Source organism: Protomyctophum bolini, assembly GCF_963924005.1.
Source record: "Protomyctophum bolini genome assembly, chromosome: 16".
NCBI lineage: Eukaryota > Metazoa > Chordata > Actinopteri > Myctophiformes > Myctophidae > Protomyctophum > Protomyctophum bolini.
The window spans coordinates 4,128,957-4,149,536 of record NC_137877.1 but is presented as its reverse complement, the minus strand read 5'-3'; the positions used below and the strand labels follow the sequence as shown (position 1 = coordinate 4,149,536).

General features: G+C 43.6%; 1 protein-coding gene across 1 annotated transcript in view; it reads right to left on the bottom strand.

The window, feature by feature from the left end:
- Window positions 1–20,580, bottom strand: part of lrp1bb (low density lipoprotein receptor-related protein 1Bb) — a 634,358-nt gene that overhangs the window by 277,051 nt on the left and 336,727 nt on the right. Inside the window, exons 22-23 of the mRNA XM_080786185.1 lie at window positions 11,631–11,831; window positions 6,747–6,992 (exon numbers count right to left, since the gene is read on the bottom strand). Coding sequence (XP_080642311.1) covers window positions 6,747–6,992; window positions 11,631–11,831 — 447 coding nt within the window. The remainder of the gene's footprint in view (window positions 1–6,746; window positions 6,993–11,630; window positions 11,832–20,580) is intronic.

Below are 20,580 nucleotides of genomic sequence, written 5' to 3'. Positions count from 1 at the left end.
AGATCCATAACGATAAAATATGTGACACACACAGAAAGGATTGACTTTCTTGATGTAACAATCTTCAAGGGCCCAAACTTTAACACAAATGGGAAACTAGACTTAAAAGTATTCTTTAAAGAAACAGACACTCACGCCCTATTACACAAAACGTCATTCCACCCGTCACACAGGAATAGTCTCCTCACCCCCAATACAAACTGACTGCAAAAATATCCTTATTAACAATAGAGAAAATATATCATAAATGAATACTGAAACCAGATCTAATCATTAAGGACAGTTTATGCATGTATGTGTACTATGTAAACTCTTCATTTCCATTTTTCCAGCCATTCATTTTTTTTTATAATGTGGGGACCCCCCAAAATAATTTGGCGACCCCCCCCGAGGGGTTGCGACGCACGGGTTGAGAACCCCTGATATACAGTAAGGCAACAAAGTCTAATGCACAAAGACCCGCACACCGCCTGCACTTGCAATATGAACACTATTATTAAACTATCATATTAAATGAGTGGACAATACTATTAACCAGAAACACAAAGAACTATAGCTCTGAATGTCCATAATAACAGGACTGTATAACTCTGTAGTTTGTGTACAAATGGAACCACATGGACAGTATGGTGGTCCTCGCAAATTATACAATATTTGACAACCACAAATATTTGACTACTGATGTGATGTGCCGTACTTAATGTCATGTCATACATATTGTGTAGAAAAGCTGGAGACGTCGACATTCAGTAATTGGGTCTTATGATCAAAATAAGAACCATAATACTGTATAATGTATATGGTGTGTAAAACAGAAAATCAAAAGAAAATGCAACGGACAAGACCAAGTCTTGCCACAGTCAGACACACTTTTTTGTAAATGAACGCCATATTGTACTTGATCATGCACTAGCATCATAAGCAGCAGATGTAGGCCTATGAGCTCAAAATGTGAGGATTGAACACGCCGCATACAAATTCAAGTATGTATAATGGAGGCATATGCATGCATCCCGTACGCACTCGCACAAGAGCATAGCCCTCACACAAACACACGCACACGCACCCTCACACACGCACAAACGCACTGCACACGCGCACATACACGCACATGGCACACTCTCTCCCCCCTCTCACTGTTAATGAAACACTCACACACTTGGCTATCACCGTCTTTCTCTAAAAAGAGAAATGAGAATGGGCACCTTTTGTAAGCCTTATCTGCAGAACATTCGTGGCAGAATACATTTTGGTGGAGAACAGATCGAGTGCTAGCTGTGCTACAAAATGCAATTAAAGTCTGTTCTTACATCATGGACACAGTACTGTAGCACTGCAGGCAGGCAGACACGGAGAGAGAGAGAGAGAGAGAGAGAGAGAGGGCCTGAAGTCTAGTTCATAACCAAAGCCTCTCTTTCTAAGACAAATCCATGATTGTGTTACAGTATATTCACATAAACCTCGGATCTGCAAAAAAGAAAGGAAAAAAAGAAATAAAAAGGAAAGCCTGGCAAGCTGACTGCAAATCCAATAACACCTATGTCATCATTAACCCATTCTGACCTGAGATCAGATTCATATGAGGTTTCCACTGGACACACACTGGTCTGATGAACCCAAATATAACCCGGGGATAACCCAAAATAGCAGACCTACAAGCTCGTAGCGCGCCACTCGGTGGCGCGCTATGAGCTTGTAGATCTGCTATTTTTAAATAGCTAAAGCATAACATGATGCTGACACCAAAAGGGGTTCCCGTTCAGAATGGGTTAAATGAGGATGTTTGTATTTTGTATGTATGCAAAGATTTGATTTATGCCTGCGCCGTAACAATTCTGATCCTCCGAAGGAAAGAAAATTCCATGTTCTTTTACGCACTTTAATGTAAGATTAGCGCCACAACTGCCATCAATCTTGGAGTGAAATGGAGAAGCAAGTAATCAAAACGAGGTCCATAAATCTGAATGTGACAAGCCAGGGGAATTGGGCATGTACGTATGTATATATATTATACACACACACACACACCTCTCCCTGTTTGAAGAGGTTGTGGAGTGGTTGGATGGCTTATTTGATACCAGCATGTCGACAACGAGGCAGGAAGGCTTGCCGTCAAGCCCAGCAAAGCGTGGTTGACGTAACACTCAGGTTTGTGCGGTATTAAAGGGATAAACAACGCAGGGGAACTTCAGAGAGACAGACACAAAAGCGCTGCTCTCCGCCTGCACGGGGAACTAGTCGGTCACAGACATGAATTTGACTGACACGCACGCATGCAGACAGACACAGACACAGACACACACACACAGAGCATGCTACTCAAAGAATTGCAGATCTTGTATATCTGCAATGTATTTTTCATAGATTTGTTTCTTGCTGAAAGACAGTTGATGATGAGTTTATTTGTTTTGGTCATTATAACAAATCAATCAAATCAATACATTTTGTTTTGCAAAAGAAACAGACCAAAAAGGTGTAGGCTGAAGCCGAAGCTTATAGTGTCTACCCTTCTAAGTTCTTATTATGACGTGATCTAAGATGACCCCATTATGGTATTTTTTCAATAGACAAAAACATGTCTGACCCGGAGGGATAGATACAGCAGCCTCTGTGATGCCAGACGTTGGGTTTCTCTCTCTATATCCATAAAGATATAGCAGCCTCTGTGATGCCAGACGTTGGGTTATCTCTCTATATCCATGCAGATAGACAGATCGGAGCAGACATGTCTACAACAACGCCCCTGCAGAGCGCAAGGCGGACGGAATTCAAAACGACAGCACCCTTAAATCACCATCTTTCTGCCCCATTCCCACAGACTGGGCTGTCCCACTTCCTCAGCACTCTCTCCGTGAGACGTGAAGCTAACACAAGCACATTGCGATTGTGCTGCTCCGCCGCACTTCTCAACTTCAATTATCTCTTAGCTCTGCATGGATCTGCGTTAGAAAGGTGAGGCGTAAGCACATGCTGCCCCCCGCGTGTGCATGTGTGTGTGCGTGCGTGTGCGTGTGTGTGTGACTGTGTTTGTGTGTGTGTGCGTGCGTACAACGGTATAGATGAATGAGTCAGCTCTGATGCTGACTTTATGGCGCGGCCGTGTCTCAGGAGTTAGAGCGATCGCTATAAATGCACCATCTACCATTTATTTATGTGAACGCTAGGTTAACCCATTCTGACCTGAGATCAGATTCATACGAGGTTTCCACTGGACACACACTGGTCTGATGAACCCATTCTGACCTGAGATCAGATTCTAAAAATGTCAGTCGTTCTTCGATTTTTCAAAAATAGCAGACCTACAAGCTCGTAGCGCGCCACTCGGTGGCGCGCTACGAGCTTGTAGATCTGCTGTTTTTAAATAGCTAAAGCACGACATGATGCTAACACCAAAATGGGTCCCCGTTCAGAATGGGTTAAAGGAGCATTATACCACAGGTCGTTTCGAGGAAGCAATCCGATTGGTTGAAAAAACGGCCTTCTAGCACCATTCACCACCTAATCATCAAAACAAATAATTCAGCTGCTCTGTTTTCCCATCAGAGCGCTAGCAAACTCGGTGCCTAGGCTAGCTATAGTTTTCACCACTTCAGTGGACCAGCATCACTGTCGTGGCAATAATCACGTTAAACCACACCCTCTCGTGTAATAATTATTGCTTAATTCAGTGATGTGGGTGATTTGGAATCAGCATATTCATATTCATACACCGGTAATCAGTAAACAATCAAATGTATCAACCAACAAGCACTGATGTACAAGATCTCACACAATAGGCTTTGAGTGGTAAAACTCTAGCAGTTAGTGCCAAAAACACAACATACAGACAAGGCATTTACTGTAGATCGAACATAAGCATGGAAACATCACTTTTTGCATAACCAAACACACTTACTGTCAATGGACGCACGGCACAACCTCTCACAACAACTCTGCAGTGAAGAATGAGCCTGGTGGGCTTGATTAACTGAATGAAATTATACACCTGCTGGTGACCTAATTAACTCAACAAACTTTCCCCTGCTAGTGAAAGCCACCACTCTAGGAAGGGGTAGGGGTGAGTGTGGACTAAATTTAAGGCTCATTCATAGTCTGGATTTTCGGTGGTTAGGTGACCACCAAACTACAACATGACGTCACTGAGGTGACCACCAAACTACAACATGACGTCACTGAGGTGACCACCAAACTACAACATGACGTCACTGAGGTGACCACCGAAATACAACATGACGTCACTGAGGTGACCACCGAACTACAACCTGACGTCACTGAGGTGACCACCGAACTACAACCTGACGTCACTGAGGTGACCACCGAACTACAACATGACGTCACGAGCCGCGGTGAAGAGCAAACCACCGCCACCGCTCCAGCCCTTCTCTCTGTTTTTACTCACCCCCGCTCAACGTTATTTCAGCTACGGTGGTCAGCTCACCACCGGAGCAGTGGTCACCTCACCACCGGAGGGGTGGTCACCTCACCCACCGAAAATCCAGACTAGTAATAGGCCTTAACTGAAACCTTTTTTTGCCCTAGGGTTTAACTGGGGACAGGGTCCTCTCTTTATTTGGTCAGCACACTCTATATAATAGGGGAGGATTGTCAAGTCCTGCCTCAGTGGTCCTGCCGCTCGTCGCGCCAAATTGGTTGCTGTAATGTTGCTATTTTGGACATCCACTATCACCGAAAAATGAAATAAAACTTTAATGTATTCAAGTGAAAACAACCAGAAGGAGACGAAACAAGGCAGAAATAAGAGACCTGCACTCAGAAGGGACCACTGAGTGCAGGCTGAGTGCACACACGCACGCAGACACGGACAGGCACACGCACCCACCAAACACATTTATAGACTAGGCTAACCTCCTGCGGAGCGACACCGTAAAAGGTTTCCACTTTGCACAGATAAAGATAATGATCTCTGCTATTTCTGTGATCAATTACGTGTTTCCGTAATGGCTGGGAGCAGCGTGAGGCTTGCACAGATGTTACAGCAACCAGCCCCTCTTCAGGGTGCTTCCTGGACTAAACTGCTACCGACACCTGCGTCTGTCGATATAATATGCCAGAGAGGGTTCCCCACCGTTCCCTGGATCAGGGCCCACTTTAAGAAAATATGGAAAAATATGAACCACCCATCTGACCACTGGGTGAAGTGGGTAAATTAAGGGCCGTGTGCATTTTCAGAGCATGCTTGATTTAATTGATCGATCAGGTTTTAGCTTGGACCAACGGAATGAGTTTATAGCACAGGCAGACTCTTCACATACCAGAGCATGTCTGAAATAAGTGTCGGAGGTGAAATGTAAATATGAAATAAATGCTTAAACATGTAGCTAGGTGTAATGTTAGAGACCACAGAAGTGATCTAGTTCTCTCAACTCGCTGTTTTCTGCAAGACATTACTCTATAAGCCATATCTCCAAAACTGGTGGGTCAAACTGGACAACCAATGTCAATTTGAAGCTATGATTCCCTGCTTTCATATGACATAAAAAAAACTTACATTCAAAAAAATCCAATGGCAGTCTCCCAGTCAAATTTAGTCACATAAATATGTGACTAAATTATTAGAAACCTCTGATATCTATATTCAAACGTTTTTTCCCCCACAAATTAACGTCCTGCTGTACTTGAGTTAACCTGACGCTGCCAGATGAGGGCGGTATTGCGGAAACATATTCCCCAACACAACACTCATCTGGGATCTCTGACGGAGTTGAGCCCTGAGTCAGATCTGCTTCGTACCGAACCAATCAGCGTGAGCTAAAGGCGGGATATGTGCAAAAGCGGATGGGACGGTATATAGACACGTCGATATGATTGGTTGTGTTTGCACGCCCACACGGTGATAGACAGACGCTCCCATCCAATCATCTACCATGTATCTTGAAAAAAAGGAACAGCCCCGTCATCGAATTTGCTTCCGCGATCCCAGATCCAAATAAGCTGTGAAACAAATTTGTGTAGCAAGCTTTTTGGATCTGGCAGCGTCAGGTTATACTTGAGTAGCATCAAAAGTAGCAAATCCGCAAGCTCGATCGAGCTTGTGGATTTGCTACTTTGATATTTTCTTTGATGTGGGCTTGTAGATCGACTATGCTCCGCGTGCGACACTGCCGTGGGACAACATACAAACTGGTCTTTGTGGGCCTATAATATAACTCAAGGCTCTATTGCTGATTACTTAGGTTAGGACCCACCACAATAAGATCCTCCCAATAAGATCCATAATATATGGGTTCTATCATATTGATCTGATATCAGCATTAGGTCAACCCGGACCAAATATAGGAATAGTCGTACTAGACACGTCATATGTCACATAGTCCCGACGTCCTAGTCGAATATCCCCATATATGGAGACTAAGGGCTGTATTTTGTGTGTCTTAAGTACCAGGTCTTATTCCCTAACTTGAGTAAACTAAAGACCTGGAGGCGTGGTCAATGCTCTTTGGCCACTCAGAATAGCCAAATAGCCCCAAGTTAGGGAATAAGACCTGGTACTTCAGACACGCAAAATACAGCCCTAAATGTCCAATGACCAACTCTCCCTCCTCCTGATATGAATAGGAGTGAGAGTCTTCGTTACAGTGCCTGTAACTCTGAGAGTGTTAATTTGACTCAGAGTTATATATTACCACTAAGAATGTTACAGATTTTTGTAGATCGGGATCACAGAGATAAAAAAAAACAAGAACAAAACAAGCTATCAAATCGAGGGGGAACCAGTTTTAACGTACCTGTGCTGTGGCAGGTGTCTCCGTCGGGGTCCAGCCTCCAGCCGGGGTAGCAGGAGCACTTGACGGTGGTCTTGTACTGCTCGCACACCTGGCTGCACTTCAGGTGGCGGCTGCAGTAGTCCACGGCCTCACAGGTGTGGTTGTTGGAGTCCAGGTGAAGCCCGGGGGGGCAGGAGCACACCACCCCCTTACCCGGGGCCACCGTGCACTGGTGGCTGCAGCCCCCTCTGGCCACCAGACACTTATCTGGGGAGGAAAGAGAACCAAAGGAATTAACACTGGTGGCTGCAGCCCCCTCTGGCCACCAGACACTTATCTGGGGAGGAAGAGAACCAAGGAGCAACTTGGACACTCAGGCATGAAGGAAGCATGAGTTCAAGTCCGTTGCTCTCCCCTTGTCCCCCATATATGGTGACTAGGTTGCTCTCCCCTTGTCCCCCATATATGGGGACTAGGTTGGTGGAGGGTGTGTAGAGCCCAGGATCACATTAGATGATTGACACAGGGGTGAAAAATGGGTTACAAAATCGTGGGATAAAAATTGTGAATAAAAAAAGAAAAGTAAGTACAGGCACCATTTACACTGGCAGCCAAATCTAGCCTGTATGGCTGTATCTAGCCTGAATCAGATCCACATCCAGATTGGATTTTTTTCTAATGTGGAGCCACCTTCAGAGGTGCTTTCAAATCTGATATGACTGAGATCTGTCTCAGTCTGAATGCAACAACCTGATCTAGATCTACTTTTATAGTGGGAACAGTTATTTCCCTTGCTAAAAATCAGGCGATACCGCTAGAGCCTATAACACAAGGCTCTCTCTCTCTCCGTGTCCTGCAGTGGTCCCTCGTGAGGCTCGGTTAAAGTGACGTCCCACACAGAATGAACCCTGGGTGTTTACACACGTTTACACACACTCATTCAGAGAGATTATCGGGCAGCTGGAGGAGCTATTCGCCGGAGACCCATCTCTATAACCCTCTCTAACCCATTCTGACCTGAGATCAGATTAAAAAAAAAGTCTTCCGCTCCTCAAACACCAACCTCCTCCAAACCCACTAAGACCAACCTACGCACCATGGGTGACCCACCGGGCTTTCTGCTCGGTCGCCCCCGAACTGTGGAACGCTCTCCGCGCCCACCTGAGAGCCCCACAGTCGGTCGACACTTTTAATAGAGGACTCAAAACTTTCCTTTTTACCAAAGCATTTTTATAGCCTTACAGCCCTTATGTTTTAAATGTTCCTGTTCTTTGTTTTTAATGGTGTGTTGTTTCTTTTGCTTTTATTCACTGCTGTAGCATTTTGAGATTCTGATGAATATAAAGTGCGTTATAAATAAAATCCATTATTATTATTATTATTATTCTACATCCTGACAGTTTTCTGAAAAATGTTTCTACGTATATGTCAGTCGTTCTTCGATTTTTCAAGAATAGCAGACCTACAAGCTCGTAGCGTGCCACTCGGTGGCGCGCTATGAGCTTGTAGATCTGCTATTTTTCAATAGCTAAAGCATATAACATAATGCTCCAAAAACACCAAAAGGGGTTCCCGCGCAAAATGGGCTAACGGTGCGTTGGACAAACAGCGTCATTCAGGAAAAGGAAAAGATATTGCCTCATGTTCTCCCTCTCCCCTCGGTCTCTGAATCAACACCATGCTGGGCTATCGTCGTCTCATCTGAGCGATGAGAGAAGAGGAGATGTAGCCAGCGTTCCTCTGGGGAAACACGTTCTTGTGTAGACCCAGGTTATTAAATATGATGAAAAATGAATGTGATGCGAGCGCTGTGTAGTAGCACGATGCTGCTTCACTAAGCTAGGTAACATGTTCTCTCAAACCCGCCATGAAGAGGAGAAGAAAAACCACAGTATGTCAACATGGTTTATTTTTCCGCTTAAACGGTTTAGTGATAGTAGATTAGAAAAAAAGAGCTGTGATAAAATCTTAACCCATTTTGGGCGGGAACCCCTTTTGGTGTTTTAAGCATTATGTTATACTTTATTATTATTGTTAATTTTTACTGAAAATGTGGCGCAAATCTTTGAATATATATTCTTTCAGAGCGAACGTTTTTAACTAAAATGTTGGTTCTGGGGGTCCCTGGAACAACATATTTTCAGATGGGGGTCGGCGGCCACTTACATATCATTTTGGGGGTCCTTGACATGAAATAGTTTGAGAACAACTGACATAGAAACATGAGGTTTTTTAGAAAACTGTCATTTTGTAGAATTGACGTCAGGCCTAAATGGGTTAAATAGCTTGCGGGTGGCAATATAAAAAAGAGTCACATTTTCAGGCAATGTTTGTTTGCACAGTATCAATGTTAGCTCATTTATTCATCGTGATGAGTCTATCTTCCAGAATTATTGTTTGTTTATTTTTTCTATCTTGCCAAGACGGTAGGTAGTGTTGTTGTTGTTGTTGTCACCCTGGTGGAACAAATGGAGTTGTTTTCCAAAAAATGTCTTCTACATCCTGACAGTTTTCTGAAAAAGCTATGTTTCTATGTCAGTCGTTCTTCGATTTAAAAAAAATAGCAGATCTACAAGCTCGTAGCGCGCCACCGAGTGGCGCGCTACGAGCTTGTAGATCTGCTATTTTTCAATAGCTAAAGTATAACATAATGTTTAAAAACACCAAAAGGGGTTCGCGCCCCAAAATGGGTTAAAGTGACTCAACTGACCCATGACCCTAACCTCAAATGATTGGCTTAGGGATGCTGAAAAACATTTTAAAATAAAAATAAAGGCTTCATGGGGTGTGATAAAGGCTTCTGTTCTATGGTAAAGACTCACTGGTACACTCCTCCTCCCCGCATCATGCTTTAGTGCTCACAACGCACCTGATGGATGCCCAGTGGATTTTTTTTTGGCGCAGCGCCCTGCAGGGCACTTCAAGCTGTGGGAAACAGTTGTAACTTTAGGAGAATAAGGATCACTGCTCTTTAGCTCTTCCTGGCTGTGTCGGAACAACCCCGTGATTTAGCCTATGACACCTACGACGTTGAACCGCTGCCGCTACATAATAATAATAATGAATTGCATTTTTATAGCGCTTTTCCCAAGTGCTCAAAGCGCTTTACAACGGTTCAGGGAGGTGAAGCGACGAACAGTCGACGCCAGCGTCCTCACTTCCCCACATTCACACACCAACGGTGGCGAGCTCACACCGACCGACTCACTGGAGGCCGTGTAGGGTTCAGTGTCTTGCCCAAGGACACTTCCACATGTGGACAGGAGGAGGAGGAGCCGGGATTCAAACCGCCGAACCTGCAGGGATCATTGGACGACCTGCTCTACCTCCTGAGCCACAGCCGCCCCACAGAGGTGCATGTTTACTGTGCATAGTTTCAGCTGTAGTTGTGTGCTAATCGGGGACATTTGGAGCTGCAGCAATGGTTGATGGGTTTGAACGTTGTGTGGGTGTTAATGAAGGCTGCGTGCGGACAGCTCAACAGCCCAGAGTTACAAATCAATACGTTTACAATGTGATAAGGACAACCACTCAGCATGTGGGATGCAGCCGAGCGCTGGTTCTCAACCTTTTCAGGCCACGACACCGTGCGCAAACATATTATTATTTTGACATTTGGCATTTATACATTTAGTTCGACTCAGTTCCACAGATCGGCATGCTCCACAAATTCTGATCTAGATGCTATTTTCAAAAGTGTTGCCTCATTTTTAGGTCGTATTTGAATAATATAATAATTTGGCCTTTTTTTAAGAGCATATTGGAATACTTTTCACGCAGTAGCCTAAATGATATTGTTCCCCCTCTTCTTTTCATTATGTGTTACAAAAGGGCAAGTCCTTAAATTGTCACTTCAGAAATGTGCAGATAAATGTTTATTGTAATGTTTAAGTACAGTACGTGAGAGATGAACCCATTCTGAACGGGAAGCAATTTTGGTGTTAGCATCATGTTATGCTTTAGCTATTGAAAAATAGCAGATCTATAAGCTCATAGCGCGCCACCGAGTGGCGCGCTATGAGCTTGTAGGTCTGCTATTTTTTTTAAATCGAATAACGACTGAGTTTTTTATAATCTGATCTCAGGTCAGCATGGGTTAATCAGACCAGTGTGTGTCCAGTGGAAACCTCGTATGAATCTGATCTCAGGTCAGAATGGGTTAAGCAAATCACCTGGAGAACGCCCCCCCACCCCCAAATCCTTTGGGACCCCCACTTTGAGAAGCCCTCCATGCAGCAGTATAGGGTGTGTGTGTGTGTGTGTGTGTGTGTGTGTGCAGTGGGGTGGGGTGGACAGTACACTCACCACAGACGAGCCCTTCGTCCGAGCGGTCGGGGCAGTCCACCTTGCTGTTGGTGTGTGTGTGTGTGTGTGTGTGTGTGCAGTGGGGCGGACAGTACACTCACCACAGACGAGGCCTTCGTCCGAGCGGTCGGGGCAGTCCACCTTGCTGTTGGTGTGTGTGTGTGTGTGTGTGTGTGTGTGTGTGTGTGTGTGTGTGTGTGTGTGTGTGTGTGTGTGTGTGTGTGTGTGTGTGTGTGTGTGTGTGTGTGTGTGTGTGTGTGTGTGTGTGTGTGTGCAGTGGGGCGGACAGTACACTCACCACAGACGAGGCCTTCGTCCGAGCGGTCGGGGCAGTCCACCTTGCTGTTGGTGTGTGTGTGTGTGTGTGTGTGTGTGTGTGTGTGTGCAGTGGGGCGGACAGTACACTCACCACAGACGAGCCCTTCGTCCGAGCGGTCGGGGCAGTCCACCTTGCTGTTGGTGTGTGTGTGTGTGTGTGTGTGCAGTGGACAGTGGACACTCACCACAGACGAGGCCTTCGTCCGAGCGGTCGGGGCAGTCCACCTTGCTGTTGGTGTGTGTGTGTGTGTGTGTGTGCAGTGGGGTGGACAGTACACTCACCACAGACGAGCCCTTCGTCCGAGCGGTCGGGACAGTCCACCTTGCTGTTGCAGATCTTGTCGGGCGTGAGGCAGATGGACGAGTCGTTGGCACACGGGTATTTGGGCGGCTTGCACACGGCCGTCTCGCACGACTCCTCGTCGGAGCGGTCCTCGCAGTCGATGTCGCCGTCACACACCCAGCTCTTGGTGATGCACTTGCCTAGAATTATGGTGGAAAGAAGACGAGAAAACGCTTTAGCGATAACACGGAAACCAACCATTTACTAGGGATGGGTCCGATTAATTGATAATCGTTAATTTTAATGAAAATCTGTTGGAAAGGCAATAATATTGTCATCCAAACAGGACAGGGCTATAGGCCTACCAAAGTGTGCCTGGGATGTGTCTGTGTAGCTGCATGTTTGGAGGATTTAGCAGGTGTTGGGAATGGACCTAATCAGGCCTAGGCTGGGGTTTGCCTGGTGATCAATTGGCTCAAAACTGGTCCAGAGACCACCAGTGGTCCTTGAGGGGGCTCCAGGTGGTCCTCATCCAAAAGATGGAGTTAGTAACAAAATGGACCCTTATTAACTCACAAGAGTTAAAATTATTCTTAATCATCTACATCAGGGGTTCACAAACCTTTTTTGGCTTAGGTACCCCTTGGGGGAAGATTTTTATTTGTAGGGACGGGTTCATAAAAAAAAAGAATAATCTTAACCCGCTCGTTAATATTGAATTATACAAATCGATTTTCATTTTGGACACATTTACACATCCCTACAATTTACAATGTAGGCATTTAGCAGATGCTCTTTATCCAGAGCGATTTACAGTAAGCAAGAACAACACAAGGTAATACATCAAATGCATATAAATAGACATCTAGGATCATAAGTAAACTATAACAACGTACCATCCGTGTATTGTTAACGGTAGAGTATCCGTACATTTGAAACTATAAACACTATTGATGATATAGATAGATACTTTATCTGTCCTTTCGGAAATTTGTTTTGTGCACAGCAGTCATCAGGATATACATAAAACATATGGAAACAAACAGATCACATGACAGTACATATAGACAATAAAGAAACAATGCCAACAGAAGGCCACCAGTCATAGTTCCAAGAGGCATCACATCACACTTTATGCACGGAACTGCTTGTTCATAAGTCCTATACTTATGGGAACAAACGATCTTGAGGCCCTATAGCCTACAGGGAAGGTACCATGTACCGTCGCCCTGATGGTAAAAGACAGTCCTATATTCACACGGCTGCCATCTTGCCAGTACCTAGGTGACACTCACACTTCCCATAGAGAGCCCATTCATCCAAACAGAAAAGTCCTCTCTAATTATATGAAACACCGTCAGAATTACCAACACATTGCAGCTGTAGGGAAAGCTTGAGTTTTTTGTTTAATAAAAATCCACCGTATAGACATTTTATGAGCTACGAGAAATTCCTTGCAGATGATTATTTAAGTATGGAAGTATGGAAGCGCTCGTTATCAGTAAAGCAACCTCCTGCTGCCTCCCGCATTATGTGCACATTCTAAACAGGTGGTGCGCCTGGGCCGTTGAGTGATAGTCAACGAGCACTTCCAAACTCCAGCACTTACAGCTGCAATGTTGGTGATTTTGACATTGTTTAATATAATCAGAGAGGACTTTTCGGTTTGGATGAATGGGCTCTCGATGGGAAGTGTCACCTAGGTATCACCTTGCTGGCAAGATGGCTGCACTCTGAATAAAGAGAATAGAATGCCAGCTCAATATGGACCTGGCATCTGTCTACTGTACATAACACGTCTACATCTAAATTTCATATTTTAGCTTTTGCATATAAGACTGCAAGGTCGCCGGGGGCTCGGGCAAGTGCTATGGCAACTACTACGGGCTAAGGTGGAGTCTGAAGAGTCTCAACACACATGTACTGCACAGTAGCTTCACTGTGCATACTGTACTGTATGTCACACTTTGCCTAGTGTGAAGGTAGTATGAGAGAGAGAGAGATTCAATGTATTGTCAATGTACAGTACAGTACAGTACAGTACAGTACAGTACAGTACAGTACAGTACAGTACAGTACAGTACAGTACAGTACAGCGAAAAGTATTCACTGTAGGCTACTGTACGTTGTATGAGCCAAAATTGCCGCTGAACCAGCTCTCAGAAAAATACTCCCAAAACACTCAAAATGGCAAAATACCAAAAATAGCAAGCAGTCTTTTCTATATGCAAAAACAATCCGTTTTTAATGACATTTTGAGTGTCCACATGAAATGGCTGTTACGAGAAACCGCACACAAAATAAGTATTTACATTCACTGGCCTCGTTGGCTATCAAATAAAATGCAGGCAATTAAGCTACATGTATGTCAAGTAACAGCACTCACTTTTAGTCATTTACACATTATTCAAACAGTGAAAGAAAGCATGTTCTGGAACACTCGCATAAATATAGCACAAACCAAGATGGCACACTAGTCACTACTGAATTAACTAAACAAATAATCACAAAACACCCACCACTAATGCTACTCACATATCAGGAAAGACACACTGCACAGGTCCTTACTGTTGGCCAAACTGAACTAAAATGAAGCTCTGTGGCACATCAAGCTGACATCACTATAACTCTGATTGCAGTGTGCAGGTCTGTACTCCTGCCTGGACAGTCCTACATTAATGACTCATGTGCACTGCACACTATTATTATACACACCGGGGATACAGCCGTTTGTATCCTGCCACAACGTTATGCTGCATTCACATGGGCAGATGTAAATATAATAGTCACAGACATGTCGTCGTTAAGCAACAGTATGGGCGCGTTCGGAAATAGCGCACTGAGCGCACTGTACAATGCAAACTACCCAGCTAGCAAGTTATGGCGCGCCGCCTGCGGGAGGCGGTCGCCGCGCGCCGCCGATCGTGTCCTCCGCCGGGCGCGTCGCACGATGTGGCCGCGTCGTTCTTGATCAGCGTGTGCCGTGCGCGCCGACGCGCGTGTAGCCGGCGCCCCGCTTCTCTGCCGCGACTCGAACGTCAGCTACGACGGCAGCAGCAGGACAGCGTGGAGCTGTCTTATGACACCCCCCCCATATGACCCCGCACCCCTCGATCCTCCCCCATGCTCACCTCCCTCCCACATATTTATAGAAACATAATAAAGCAGCAAATGTATACTTAATTTTGTTTCTTTATTAGGAAAAAAAAAGGTTACAATGAAATCATTTAGGCACATAGAAAAAATATGTAAACAACCAAGTTTAGAATACAAGTGGTTGATTTTTATGTCATTTTGCTGAGAATGCACTTTAAGACCACTCTGAGAACCACTGGCTTCTAAAATCTATAAAACACCAACTTTCCTGAAACCACCAGAACATGTTGGATAAGATTGTGTCCACATTTCCACAGTTTTCTGAAAAACCTATGTTTCTATATTAGTGGTTCTCAAATTATGTTATGTCAAGGACCCCAGAAATATTATGAAATTGGCCGCAGACACCTACAGTATCTGAAAATATGTTGTTCCAGGGACTACCCAGAAGCAAAGATGAGTTTAAAAACGTTTGCTCTGAAACAATATATATTCAAAGATTTGCACATTTTCAGGATAAAACTAAATAGCAGACCTACAAGCTCGTAGCGCGGTCCCTGGAACAACATATTTTCAGATTGGAGTAAATCGTTTGAACACCAATGATACAGAAACATCTAGGCTTTTCAGAAAACAGTCATACCATTCAAACACTTTAACCATAATTTTAAAAGCTGTTAGATTGTTGGCAGATTTACAAGCTCACAAGCTTGTAGATTTGCTAATACTAAAATGTGGCCCAAACACAGTGAACGTTTTAACTAAAATCTGCAAGGATTTAGAAGACATTTTGTGGAATCAGTTCAAGTTTAATTTCTATAAAACACCAAGTCTATTCTGTGTGGAGTTAGTTATGTAGGCCCAGTAATGTTGCAATAACAGTTACACAGCAATAAACAGAACACACAATCGAGATTCACCTTTTGAGCAAGAAATCGTGCAGCATACATTCAAGAGTCCATTTGGAAACCCCTATAGCGGTGGGTTTGAACCCTTTTCATGCCAAAGTTATTCACCATTTGAGCCACGGACCACCATTTGATGAGCTGCCTGCCGTGCCTGTCCGTTTCCTTCCTTTATGAAGCCTGACTGGTGGTGGCCGCCAGCAGAAGTTCCAAAATGTTTTAACTAAAATCTGTGAGGATTTAGAAGACATCAGTTCTCAAGTGTAAGTGCTTAAGTCTTTAAAACACCAATTCTCTTCTGAGTGGAGTCAGGAGTTTCTGAGCGTAGCAATGTATGTATGTCCCCATGTCTGTATGTCCGAGCACGGAAAGCTGGGTGCGTTCCTTGAGGTCTGGATGTTGCGTATAGTAGAGGGTCAGGGAAACCCGACTGGTGGTAGCCTTTCCAGCAGAGGTTGCATTTGAAGTCGATAGGTCTTCCTCCAGCGAAAGTTCGTCTGAAATCACAGAATTAATTAAATAAATTATTGTGGGATAACATTTTGATGGCTGTGAGAACCACTGCCTTAACCCATTTAGACCTGAGGACGCATCTGTGTCGCCTCATAGGTTTTAAACATTATTTTAAAAGCTGTTATCTGTTGAAAAATAGCAGATCTACAAGCTCATAGTGTGGCACAGAGTGCCACAGTACTCATCATAATACACCTCAGTCATTTAAAATGTTATGATGGTAACAATGGTACACAGTTACACATTGTTGGGTGCCAATTTTCTGTCCTTGGTAAAATGAACAATTACCTTAAATTAAAGAACGATGTCTCAGCTCTGTACAGCATGTCACCTTGTCTGTAAAATGAAATCAAATTCAAGTCAAATTTCTTTCAAATGTAACAGCAAACATGAGGCAAGAGAGCTTGTAGCATGCAACCTTAATTCAGTGGTAGAAATGTTCTTACCGTTTGTACGCCCAACAGATCCAAGTCCTGTGTCTGAAATCACAGTAACAACAAAATGGTAAACATTGTATGTACATAAAAATCAATTTGATGAAAACAGAAGATCTACAAGCACACAATGTGCTGCGAGCTTGTAGACCAGCTATATTCAGCATGCAACCAAGTGTAAAAATCAGGCTTAGAATAAAACAACAAAATGACTAAAATGACAAAAATTAAATCAAAATGTGTTGTAATTAGACAAATCTTTATTTGCAATTGTGGCCTAGCAAAGTTCCTTTAGAGGAGACAACAGAGAGAAGAGTAAAAGAAATGGCTCAGAACGTACCTGCATGGCAATGCTCATTTTGGTCACTGCATCTGCACCTATAATAGAATAACAAAAAAAGTCTGTTTTAAACATTAGCCTACTATGTGATATTTTTTACATTTGCAAGACAGACATTTGACGAAGATTTAGCCTTGCAGACCCCACATACACACAGACCCCATGCTGTATTGATGTGGTACCATAGGAGAAGTTCTAAAACAAAGAATGACAAAAAATGTGATTTACAGCTAAATGCTGTTTATGTAGTCTACACAAGCAACGTATCAAATCTTATCTAATTCGAATAATTGTGTTTAAGGACTTATCAACACAATAAGAAGTTACCTGTTAAAATAGCATGAGTTATACGTTTGCTAATGCTAACCTTATCCCCTCGTCCAAACAATAGATTGCCCAGGTAGCTAGGCTAGCTAGCTAGAGGGAAACATACACAGATAAAGATCGAAACGATTCTAACACGGGCAATTACACTACACACGGTAGATATCGGATATAAAAATACACTGACCTTTCAACTGAATTTCTCCGGAGAAAAACTGTGTAAGAACTAATATAAGCATTTGTTGGAGAGTCTTGTCTTCTGCGACTGCCTCCACCCCCGTACGTCGATTCAACAAAAACAACAACACTGCAATGCATGCCGGGTAAAGCCTCGGCTCCAGGCTAGGTAGGCTAGTCTGCAGGTACATATTATTATTATTATTACAACAACAACAATAATAATAATAATAAATATAACCGCAAGAAGAAGAAGTAGAAGAAGAATCCACTTAATTATATTCAATAGTTAAAAAATTATGTATTTTATACATATAATGCACATCCTTGTCTGAGAGAGAGAGAGAGACGGGCGGGGGAGGCAAGCCTTACGTCAGCGTGAGGAGGGACTGTAAATCGCTGTAAATTCACGATCGCATTAAAAAGTAACTGATCGGGATCGTTTGACGCGCGGACAGCGGGGGGAAGTCCAAGCCAGCCCGGGCGTGCTACGCTGTGAAGGCGACAGCGGGAGGCGGTAGCTAGCGGGGAAATGTTAGCTGGGTAATTATGCGAGTGCGCTCCAGGTGCGCATTTCCGAACGCACTGTTCATTATATCCCACTGGCAGCACCTGTCCGTTTATCTCTAGCACAACCACAAACCTCCAACACATAAACAATGAATTACTCACCTAATGGTTCCATGTTTAATAATTCCAGCGTGTGTAACCTATACATTGTTTAAGTGACAGTTTTCATATTGTAAACATGGTCGCTAACTAGCCCCATATGTGCCCTCTCCCTACGCTCTGAGCGTAGGGAGAGGGCACATATGGGGCTAGGTCGCTAACGTGCTTTAGCGACTAGCACTTTGACAGCTCATCCATCGTAGCTTGTTTACAAGTGAAATGGAGACTTCCTGTGCAGAAACTGCCTCATCAAAATAAGAGCCACTTGTAATGATTAGTCAACACTAGTTTAATTTCTAAGTCTTACTTACAGGACGTTAAAGTCTCATTTGAGTTCCTTTTGAATGCCAGCCTGTCAGCATTCTCTAAATCCCAGTCTCTCAGCTGGTGCACAAAATGCGCCTCGTGCCTTTGATCTACGTTTTGATGACACATGCACACTGGCGCACCGCTTGTGCTTTAATTATATTATGGACCATAATATAATTAAAGATACGTGTCTATATACAAAAATCAAGTTGGTGTGTTCCCCACACAAACCCAGTTAGTATTCTCCCTACCCTGGAGGAGCCAATTAGCAATCAATCATCAATCATACAATAATAGTGTCAAACAAATACCACTCCAAGATAAAATGACACAGGAAACACATTGTAGTGTGATGAATACAGTTAGTGGCAAGGCCTAACTGTTCCTAACTTGCATTATTCTCCTAGCATACAGTAGGCTAGCCGCCATATAAGAATGTCTGGATGCTTGGATTGGTGCCCCAAAATGTTTTGATTTTCAAGGACATCTAGTGTTTCATTTATGTATTTTATTTTCTTATTATTTCCCATGTGTGGTCGCCCCGTGTATAATGTTATGTAATGCATAAGATTTAATCTCACAGTAAAAGAGGGTAATTGCACTGGCACTGTAGAACAGTGGGCATACAGTACAGTACAGTACAGTACAGTACAGTACAGTACAGTACAGTACAGTACAGTACAGTACAGTACAGTACAGTACAAAATAAAAGTTTTGTGCCGGAAATGCAGTAGCAGCCAAGTATAATATACAGTACCCATGCCATATCACATTTGGCATTTGAGGAAAATGTTTCTTAGTTGCAGAATCGCTCTCTTAATCCATTTTGGTCGGGAACCCCTTTTGGTGTTTTAAGCATTTTGTTCTACTTTAGCTATTGAAAAATAGCAGATCTACAAGCTCGTAGCGCGCCACCGAGTGGCACGCTACGAGCCTGTAGGTCTGCTATTTTTGAAAAGTTGTGAAAATGTGGCGCAAATCTTTGAATTTCAGAGCGAACATTTTTAACTACAATATTTGCTTCTGGGGGGGGGGGTCCCTGGAACTACATATTTCAAGATGGGGGTCCGTGGCCCAAAAGAGATAATTCTGGGGGTCCTTGACATGAAAAAGGTTGAGCACCACTGACATAGAAACAAAAAGAAATTTGGATTTAGAAGCCGTTTTTAATCGACCTCAGTCCAAAATGGGTTAAAATAAACATGGGATGAAGAGGAAAATAAATAAATAATTATAATTCTAATGAAATGCCAATTTCCTTTTTTCCTGGGGATACTGTAGCCTCCATCAACAAACAAACGGCATATCTCAGCATTGTGGCTAAATGCTCCACTTGATGTGGAGCATTCTACAGTAGATCAATACCGCCTTCCTTCCTTCCCCTGATGGCTGCCCACCGGGGTAATGTGAAATCCCCCTCCCCACCGTTCCGTACGTACGGTATAAAGAGGAGGCAGGTGGAAGCAGTGAAGGGGATGGAATTGGGAAGTAAACGTGCCACTATGCTATGCCAGGGCGTTCGTTTCATTGCAAATGCAAGCCTAGCTGCATGCCAGGTTGAAGCTTGGATCGCAGCACATCCCAATTTATACAGGCTTTTTTTCCCATCAAAGCTGATGTGTTGGCTTAGTGAAGCCGGGGTCCCCACTGGTTTATACCTACCTGGTGTTGGAACAGTGCAGACCCAACAAAATGCTGTGTGAGGCTTCAGACAGAGGCCATGGGGAAAATCCTGTGATATGTGGTCTACTGTGTGTATATGTGTGAATGTGTGCATGTGTTTGTGTATGGGTCTGTGTGTGCATGAGTGTGTGCGTGTAGGCCATTAACCCATTTAGGCCTGACGTCGAAATTTAAAAAATGTATTTTTTTAAAATGTTTTTCTGTTTCTATATCAGTGGTTCTCAATATTTCATGTCAAGGACCACCAAAAATATATGAAATTGGCCGCCCATCTGAAAATATGTTGTTTCAGGGACCACCTCCCAGAAGATTTGAGTTAAAAACGTTCGTATATATTCAAAGCTTTGCACCACATGATTTTTCAAAAATAGCAGACATACAAGCTCGTAGCGCACCACTCGGAGCTGAAATCAACATGTAAAATATGAAATAAATGCTTAAACATGCTAGGGGTCAAGCCTGTTTTCTCAATTCGCTGTTTTCTGCAAGACATTACTCT